Source organism: Papilio polytes, unplaced genomic scaffold (genome assembly GCF_000836215.1).
Source record: "Papilio polytes unplaced genomic scaffold, Ppol_1.0 DF821845.1, whole genome shotgun sequence".
Taxonomy (NCBI): Eukaryota; Metazoa; Arthropoda; class Insecta; order Lepidoptera; family Papilionidae; genus Papilio; species Papilio polytes.
In genome coordinates, this window is record NW_013527359.1 from 1,287,281 (window position 1) to 1,298,126 (window position 10,846).

Below are 10,846 nucleotides of genomic sequence, written 5' to 3' on the forward strand. Positions count from 1 at the left end.
ACTTAGGATGCGCGCCAAATCTATCCATACTTCTAGTGACATTGACAGCTGTCAGCTAGGGACGTGCCGTTTATGCCGATAATCTAGAGTTCCGCCAATTCTATAGCACGGTACTAATTTTATTCCTAACAATATGAAGCTTGTTTACTCCTACAATTCTATTAAGATGATTCACTGTCTAACAATTTCCATACATTGACCGCATCAACGAGTTGCACCTTTATTAGTAGTCAGGATTTGTGCTTGTATCTTATAACTAGCTGTTCCCCTGCGACTTCATCCGTATAAAATTATGAAAATTTTATTTCGTAGTTTATATGTGTCAAATTATCAATTGCATATGTCAAAATGACATGACAATGACAAACCAGTGCAACCTTGATTCCCTGATGTTGGCAGCAACTTATGGTCTCTTTCCCACATTAGGATTTTTATCCAAAATATTTCCCCCTGGGTTTAATGGCGTAAAAATATATAGCCTAAAGCGTGACGTAAGTGTAGGGCTTTTTATTAAAAAAAAGAATTATTCAAAAACATGCTGTAGTTGCTGACATCTTAGGCAACAAAGAAGTGTGTGTTTACGCTTTATTATAATAGTATAGATTACGTATTCCTAACGAATATTGCCCACGTGTCTTGAAGTCACGTGCCACGCCTTATAATTTGCAGTAGTTTATTGCAATAAGTCACGAGAGGATTGTTAGTTTCCAAAAGCCTTTATATTTATTAGTCCCACCACTGGTTGGAGGCTCGCTTAAAAGTGACATCACTGTCAGATAAGGTAACAAAATCCGATATTTCCATTACATATTTTACATGTTAGATTGTTATAAGACAATTCGGTGGAACAGGCCTTGAGTATATCATCGATACATAGGGGTATATGATACTAATGCCTAGTTCACACTAGGTAGCTTTATTTATTTACAAAAATGTTGTTACTAATCAGACTTCTCATTTTAGTAGTGTAGTACACGTAGACACTAATTACCTCTGTACTATACTGCAACAGTAGTAATGTATTTTCGGTAGTAAAGTGTACTTTGGCTACTAGATTATTAGTCTGTACTTGGCCTAACCCTGTCAAAATGGGCTACGGATTCGAAGATGAGACAGCCCTATTCTCAAATGGTCAAATCACGTGACCCGTCAGTCAACAATGACGGGACTGGTGTGCGGCTTATTTTTAGCACGACTGGTCTAACAGCTTGCATATAGCCCGAGAGAAAACCACACGACCGGTTCGCAGATTAACTTTAATGCAGTTCTAAGAAATCGTATATAAGAGCGATGTACCGGATGCCCGTAATCGTCGCTTACGTTAAATACATTTTAATTATACCCTAAAGAGGGTTATTGCTCGATTTTGGTTGATTTTTGTATAAGAGACTAAGAACGAATATTTTTTTTTCGTATTTACAATACTTCCAATGTTACTTTTTTATAACTTACTAAGTTATGCTTTGCCACAATTAATGTAACTAAATATACATTTACATATTCAAGAATAAGGCCAAATGGCATATGGCTAATACCTTGCTATTGAATTTCGTGATTATAATGAGAAAATGATAAAATTGTATACTAGTCATTAGATTGATGCCACTGCCCCCTTACCTGCCGACTTACATACATTTAAGTATAAAAGTTTATTTCATACAATATCGTATTTCTTTTACACCTGCCGTCAAATTGACCACCTTTCCTTAAACAAGGTTAAATGCACACTAGCAGATGTTTACTTACAAGCAATTGCAAGTATTGATTAAGACCGATACACACGTTCAGTTGTAACTGTACAGAGTTAAAACTGAATGTGGGGAGTAGGCGTTATTCTGTGTAGTGGAAACTGACCTTAAAATGCATTCTTGTTTTCTTCCGTTGAACACAACTTGCAATCTAGAATCGAATGGAAACGTTCTCAGTGATAACCTTACCGTACGTATTACGTATGGAACCGGATTGTCATTGCGTCATTACAACTGGCGTTGTAAAAATTAAATTAATTATTACAATATTTTTACAATTAATATGCTTTGTATTGAAGTCTTTAGCAATGAATTTTCCGATGAGCAAAGTAATGGAATAAATCTCGATTTTGTTCCGTTTTTATCTTTCCTATTTTCTAAGATTCCTTTTACCTCTTTTATTTCTTTTCTTTCCAACTATGAAGTACTGTCCTGACCTGACATCCAATCGACTCGGTGCCCGTATTAAAATTAAATAATAATTACAATAAAGTCATTTAATCTCTTCAGAAGACAAACATCATACATTTAATTACACAGTTGACATAAATAATAATGGAGAAAAAAACATGTTACAAGCAAAAAAAAAATACATACACATTATTAAACATAAAAGTTATGATTTTTTTTTAACTAAGTTTGCTAAGCTGAATGGATAAAGCCTTTACTCAGCTATGTGCTTATTACAGTGTACCAATTAGCCGTGATATTCTGTAAAAGCCTTTTGTGGCAGAAAAACGCTTTTGTAATAGAAAATGTTACCTTAAAAATTACACCTTTTCAAGACATATTAAAATAACTAAGTATTACTCAGCAAGTAGAACGCAGTCAAGCAATTCAGCTAGAAAACATCATAATTACATTATTCACAACTAATCTGAGGTCACGGCAAAGCGATCGGAGCGTGCATGATTTATTTCCGTAATAAATATTGCTTTCAATGCATAAATACGTTCTAATTTTCAACGCAGGCATTTTATATGATTAGCTTTTTTAAATAAGGATTCTTTTTATAACATTTGATGGCAAACGAGCAAGCGGCCATCTGAATCCGCCAAAATGGCGAAGCGACCGCTGCCCATAGACATCTGCAATTGCAGATGCGTTGCCTACGCTTATCCCACGGAGGAGACGCACTTAAAGAGGATATTTCCTCTTCCTATGCATCTCCTCCATCGTCAAATCCACTTCCCCTTCCCATCCTCTCATAACAAAAGGGTGGTAAAGAGAAAGGGACTTACATTAGGCCTCCGGCACCGTACTCATCAGACGAAACACGGTATTGGTTCCATTTCACTCCTGTCTTCTGTGTGATCGTGGTATAACGCCGGGCGTGCCGGCCCATTCGTGCTAAGATGTTAAAGCGAGCACTACCACTGTTAACTAGATGAAGCGCCCTAACATACAGTTTAAATAGTCTTTTTTTATATAGGGTTGCAAATGAATGACCGGACACCTGAATTCGCCAGATAGTTGACGCGACCTTTGCCAATAGACATTCGCAATTGCAAATGCGTTGCCTGTCCTTAATTGACAGAGGAAGAGACGCACTAAAAGAGGAATGTTCCCCATTCTAAGCATGTCTTCCACTATTAAATCCATCTTTCCTTCCTATCCCATTATAAGTGTGGAAAGGGAAAGCTACTAAAATAAGGTCTCTGACAATTGGTTATAACTGAAGCGTCGAAATGTTCAGATAAAATTGACAAAAGTGTATGTATTGGCTTCACGTGTTTTCCCAAATATTTGGTAGTATGTAGCTGTGTTTTGTTTCTGATGTTGTAATATGTAATGAATAATTTGGTCATGTATTGTCCTTCGGGACAGGCTGAAAACCAGCTCCGCATGGCTTAGGTCATGCGGTCCACGCTGAGCCTGCAGCCCATTGTTGTCGATTTAACTTTTTTTTTATTTAGCTCACAAGAACCTGTTTTTGTGACAACAATAAAAGTCTTTATTTTTATTTTTTTATTTATTGACAGTAAAGGTTTTTTTTGCCAAGGATTAGTAGATTGAGGCAGTGTTGATTGACAGTAATAATAGACAACGCCTTTTCCTTACGGATATTTACTAATAATTATTTTAGACCTAGAGATCCGGTATTTCTATCGTTTTATCCTTTAATTAAGATAGTGAAAGGAAGGCAACGTCAATTTTCTTCAGTTTTTTCTACTGGAAGATTAATTTTTTCTTTCTTAATCACACTAATATTATAAATGCAAATGGATGTTTGTTAGAGTGTGTAGCCTAAACGGCTCAACGGATTTTAATGAAATTTGGTATAGATGTAGAGGATAGTCTGGAAGAACACATAGACTATTGACTTTTGTGTTTTTTAATACCACGCGGACGGAGTCGCCGGCGAAAGCTAGTGTTAATATAACGCTAGCAAATGTAACAGTTATTGTAAATCAATATTGGTAATATATGAACTTTTTAATAAAATTTTATTGGCTACGTTACAGCTCAACATATAGAATCACAGTATAACCTATGTTGTAAACGTAATGACTATAACTATGTTTTAAGCCTATAGAAATCTAGACTAAGGTTATAAACGTTCGACGTGACACGTTTATGACTGGCTCGTGACATGCGGCTTGCAATGACACAATTAGTGTACGGACACGGAAACAGATCCGGGCTAAAGATAAACTGTTACATAAAGATTGTTAACATGTTCACGTATTCTTAAATTAAAAAAGCAGATAATTTGATATTTACTGACTTTTCTTTGAAGTCCAACGAAGACGTTGACGACAATAGTCGAGTTGTTATTATACTCCCATTACCACTTGGCCGGATGTCCTTTGAGGCTTCCTATTAGGATTAAGACGTGGTGTTAGAAAAAATAGAGGTGGGGCGACAGTCCAGGGCGCCGGACATTAAGCGCCACAGGCGACAAAAATGGGCGCCCGTTTATGCTTTTTTCGTAAGATTTTGCAGCTAAGGGTAACCTAACCTAAAACCGGCCCTCTTAAGTTATTAGCAGCTATAATCACATAACTATCTACAATTAATTAAGAATCTTAGAATGATAGATAATTCAATTATCAGTGTAAAATATTATGTATATTCTACTGAGAAAACTATGTCTGAAATATAACAAGCTGAGATTCTATGGTGTTAACCTTCCTGTTTTACAACCGGCCTGGGAATGCATATAATAGTATAGATCACTAGCTGTTGCCCGCGAGTACGTCAATGCGGAAAAAAACTTAGTTGTCTTGTGTTCTTCCAGACTACGTTCTACATTTGTGCTATTCAACGACATTCGTTAGGCCTTAGAGTTACGTTAAAACATCTATGCATACAAATTTTTGTTTTTATTTTAGTACTAGCTGTTGCTCTCGTCTTTGCTCGCGTGAAATTAAAAAATAATAAAAAAAACAGCATATGCAACTCAATGATAACGTAGTTTTTTTTATGGTGAAAGAATTTTGTAAATCGGCCCAGTAGTTTTTGAGTTATTTCAATACATACAAAAATAGAAAAACACAAATATTTCCTTTTTACAATACTAGTATAGATTTTCATGGTCGATTTCATTTAATATAAGTAATGGCAACATAAAAATGAAATAAAAACATAACCTTAAATTTTAAGAATGACGACTAAACCGTCACGAGACAGAACAGAAAGGAAGAAATAAAAAGGCGTAATTCATTAAAAAATGTTGCTACAGAGAGTCTGTTTTGTTTTGGATTAACAAGTCTTGAGCAAGACTTGATGAATAGTGAATATTCAATACGGTAAATACTAAAAGCATCTTCTAGATGACAAAAGACGACACACAGACATAACGTACATTGTAGTTGTTGCATTTAGGTCGGACCGTGATGTTAGAGTGACTAAACTTTTTACATTCTAAGGATTGTCCTCGATATTTTTATAAGAGTAAACACAATAATTTTCTGAAGCTAGAAACATGAAAACACGATAATGAGCACCAATAGTGCATTCAATCTTCATAATTTAAATAGAAGACTGTTGTCTGTTTATGCGTAATTACATTTTAGTATTATTAACCTTTGATAATCATCTGAAATACAAAAGAAAAATTCAACATTTGACTGTGTTTTACAATTTAAAAAATATCCTTCAGTTTTCTTTAACTTGGTCTTATTACTGTGTAAACCTTTATCCATTGAGAAAATAATTTTCCACATATTAAAGTAATTGTAGATAATGTCCCTCATATTGTAGTATTTTAAAATTCAATTGTAACGAGGTGGTTCTGTATTGAATTGCGCAAGGTCGTATATACGTTCAGATTATGTGGAACCTTGGCAACTCGCCTTGGAGACTTGATCCTTAGCCTAGATACCTTTCGCAGTATAAGGGACTGATTGACGTTAAATTGGCACTATTCTATCAATTGTGAAGTCGGTCTTGATCTAAACACTATATTTCTATACAGTTAGCTGCATATATGTTACAAAACTAGAAACTAGAAACTTTTTACAGTGGTAAAGCCGCTTTAACATCTTCGCACGAATGGGCCGACTCGCCCGGTGCTATACCACGACCATACAGAAAACAGGCGTGAGATGGAATCAATTCCGCGTTTCGTCTGATGAGTGTGGTGCCAGAGGCCTAATTTTGGTCCCTTTCGTTTCCACCCTTTTCTTAAGAGGGAAGGTTGGGAAGAAAAAGTGGATTTGACGACGGAGAAGATGCATAGAAAGATAAAATGTCTTCTTTATGTGCGTCTCCTCCTCCCTCAATTAAGAGTAGGCAACGTATCTGCAATTGCGGATATTTATGGGCAGCGGTCGCTTTCCATTTCGGTGGATACAGGTGGCCGTTTGCTCGTTTGCCACCTTATGTTATATAAAAAAAAAACTAGACATTCGATTTCCATGTACGTACTTTTCTTTCAATACAATGTAATTAGGGCTAGAAGCATACGTATACACGCGAATACATGTTTTTGAAACCAACAAGCTAACTGTACAAAGTCATGTTATTACAATTTTTATCATATTTTTTTAAGCAGCGGAAGGATAGTATTTCGATTAACCAAGCGATAACAATTTTATAAACCTTGTACTTGTTTGTACCTTTAGAGTATGCTGCGGTCTACTTCATGTTTGCAAATCATTTAGGAACACAGGAAGGAAGGAAGGGAATAGCTCTAGATAATTAAGCTTTATTCAATTGTCTGTGAAACGAATGAACGCAGTTAGAACAAGGTCGAGCGGAACCGCGTGACAAGACAATGCTAGCTATCAGCCTGGTCATAAGGAAATCCCCCTTACGACGCTTGTTAGCACGATTTTCTTGGTTTTATGAGGAACTGTTTGGCTTTTTCTTTTTTATTATACTTTTAAATTAATTACAAGTGCTCAATGACTGCGTAATTGGAAAGAATAAGGTGAAATTTTAATGAGATTTTTTTTATCTCTTCAGGAATCCGTAGAATAAAATGAATCATTGATTCTTTTAAGTTCATTTTCTCGCCTTATCATACGCATGTAAAACAGTTCTTGCACACAATACGGTGCAATATTCGCAGTTCGCACTTGACGCAACCAGCAAACGCAATCGCTCTTTGTTTCGTCTACTTCGCAATTAAACAATATCGCATTGTTAAATTCAGATGATGTTGCTTACTGGATTTTCGTAACGTATTCGGATTGAAATGATTTCTTAATAGGCTCGCTATTCCCAAACATTTATGATGACAGTGCATTACGTACGTTAGTCAATGGAATAGGCTAGATCTAGTTGGGGGAGGAACAATCGTTAATATAGTCTTAAGGTTTACATTTTTAGAAAATAATATAGTTGGTAACAGCGTAGTTATACTTTGACACTCAATCTACCGATTCCCGCTATAGCGCGCATATCCCTAATACTTTAGTTTGACATTGATAGATGTCATAGGGATGGGACGTGTATATCAATGATCTAGTGTTGCGCTACTCTGGCGCGGTACCGATTTCTTAACAATATGAACATGTATCATATTCCTTTGTATGACTGTTTTACGCAATTTTTATTTTTAAACAATAATAAATTTGCAAACTATCGGTACATTTTGAGCTTCAGCTGCGTGCGGAATATAAATACAAAATTATTCAACACGTGTCGTCTTCCGTAATAAGATTTATCTGCTTTGTATTCAATAATCTTTTGTTACCTTACATAAAGAATATCAATAGGAAACATCACAATACTTCGAGATGCTGATTTTTAAAATTTGTTTAAAATATACCAGAGATGCCGAACTGAAAACAAACGGGCTTTGAAATTTAGACCAATTTCTTTATCGTCCTTTACAAATAAAACAATGAAAACAGTTTAAAATAACATTGTAGGGATGGACAATATTCAGTTAATAATATTTATAACCGATTAGTTTTTGTTCGCGGCTTTGCGCTATTAAAAAATAATTCAGTTAAGAATATAAGCCTATGTTACTCTCAAACAGAAATACAAATCTTTTTTCTTTATAATATTAGTATAGATACCCAGCGTTAGATACAAGAAGTATTGTTATTTAATTAATTCCGTATCGAACATTGTTACAATATAAAATTATAAACCACTGACAACACGAAGAACTTCGAACAATACCAGCAGGGTTTATATGGCGAATCCTGAATATTTATATATAACACGTCGGCCACATAAAAACTGGCAACATTGTTTCCTGTACAGATTATCAAAGACATATTAAAATACCAGTGATGACTACAAAATCAATTTGAGAAGAATATTTTTGCTCTACGTTTACTGTTACGGGAAGATTTTAAATTTCGTCACTTTATAATTGAACTTTTTTATATAGTCCGATAATAAATTGACAAAGTTAACAATCTATCGGTAACACGAAGCTGCGAATAAAAATAACAATATGCGTACGTGATAAGCATGCTGCATGTTCGACTTAATGTCAGCAAAATAAAAAATACGCAGTAACTATTGGTTTCTCACGTAAATCGTCAATAATTATACAAATATGTACAGAACATGTTTAAAATTTAAAAACAAAATTACGGTCTATTGTATATGTCAACTTTATAACAAAGATTTTCTTTAGAAAAGCATTATTTTTTATGCTCAATTTGTGTAGCTTGTATTTATTTCTATTGATTTTAATATTACAATAACAATAGTCAAATTAAGTCGTTTGAGCTTGACTCATGTTGACTGATTGTTCAGGTGTTCCAATCAACAACCATAAAGGACTTAGATGTTGTTTTTACGTCACGACGTCATTACGTCGTTTTGGTTTGATACACCCAAAAGGTTACAACCAATTTAAAACTTATTTACTACTACCTATAATAAAATTTTTGCATCTCCGAGACTATAAAGACCGTATTGTATTTGTATGCGAATATAAAACTCAGAACAAAACTGTAATGGAAAAAATGTTCGATACTGCATTTGTGCCAATCCAATTATTCAATTGGATCGATGAAGATGCTATAACTAGTTTTAAATAGTTAATTTGTTACTGATTTAGATTCTTACATTTCCAGGAATCGCTAGTTGAATGGGAGCGTGGTCTGACGGATTTGCGCGAAGGTGCGGCGCCGGCGCGTAAGTGGAGCGCCCGCAGTCCGGCACACGCGCAAGACACGGCTACTGATGGCGCTGCGCCACTTGCCCACGCCAACAACACCGATGCCTGCAAGATGCTCATTGTAAGTATCGCTTAACCACTCTTTCAGACTAATTACGTCACTGATCTTTACACCAGCCATAAAACATTACAATCTCGTGTTCAAATACAAAGATCTTTTTTAAGGTAACTAATTACATGTTAGTGTATATGGTAAGACTGTTGTCTACTGTCATGGCATGCCAGCAAGTTAGTTCTATCCGAGCCACCGATGTTGGACGTCACCAGTATACTGTATATTGCTTACTAGCTGTTTCTCGCGAATTCAGCCGCGTGAAATAAAAAGTAATAAAAATATATCTTATGATACTTACAGATAAATTACCTTTCTAACGGTAAAAGTATTTTTCAAACAGACTAAGTAGTTTTTGAGTTATTTCAAAGTATACAAAAATACAAATCTTTCCTCTTTATAACATAAGTATAGATGCTCTATAAATATAGATATTTAGGATGTTGGGAAACCATAAAATAAACTAAACCAGAGAACAAAACGATCACGTAAGCCATAGTTGTGATTAGTAAAGGGAAGTATGTAATCACTTGTGTTACTATGCGCGGAACGAAACCGCAGTAAATTCCAGCGGTTACATACATAATAGTGAATAAAATAAGAATCAGGCGCACATTTTGACTAAACAATCGCACGACTATTGTGCGATTGTCGATTCTTTTGCAGCATATTCAACTGTTTAGTTGCACAACTAAAAATGGAGTAGTTTACGCACCTAAGGTCATAATAATCAAAGCGAGTCTAAACAGTTATGCGATAGTTTAGTTTCAGGCGTGCGTACGCGTTGTGTTGCATTTAAAATTAGTCGTCTTTTGTCTTTAAGTTTGACTTTTTTCTTTTTATTGTAAGACGATAGCCACTTGTGTTCGACCAGTAGCATCGGCTAATTGAGTTTTATGAGAGCAAGGGTTAATTGAAGTTAAATGGCATAAGTCGTTCCCGACGGGATATTCTTGCAAAAATTATAATTAATTGTTACTTGTAAACATTGGCGCCATTGGTAATTTTCCTGTAACTGTGGATTTCCATATAAATATCCGTACAAAATAATGGTCTCCTTATTTTTTCCGAAAATAATAAAAGTGATGACATGCTATTGTTTCAATATAATGACATTTATTATGTTTTATAGTACATCGTGGACGCTAAGAATCCAATATGGCGGCTGTCGCTTTGCGGCGGGAACGCTGCGCAGGTGGCGGCCAAAGCGGGCACCAAGCTGCTGCCGCCCAAAATCAAGATCGTGTGGAACCCTCCCACCACGCCCTACCAGCATACCGAAAAGTTGCGCCTTGTCGTCACCGCTGTTAACAGTGGTACGTATAACGTTGATACTACATCCTGATGTAGTAAAATTGTAAAATTAATGTACGTTTTTAATGTTTAGTTATGAGTTTGGAGGAGTACATCGGTAGAGGTAGACCTAGAAAGAGATGGATGGATTGCGTG

General features: G+C 35.5%; 1 protein-coding gene across 1 annotated transcript in view; it reads left to right on the forward strand.

Moving 5' to 3' along the window:
* Positions 1–10,742, forward strand: part of LOC106107774 — a 52,223-nt gene extending 41,481 nt beyond the window's left edge. The window contains exons 3-4 of the mRNA XM_013288776.1: positions 9,242–9,406; positions 10,530–10,742. Coding sequence (XP_013144230.1) covers positions 9,242–9,406; positions 10,530–10,742 — 378 coding nt within the window. The remainder of the gene's footprint in view (positions 1–9,241; positions 9,407–10,529) is intronic.
* Positions 10,743–10,846: the final 104 nt, after the last annotated feature.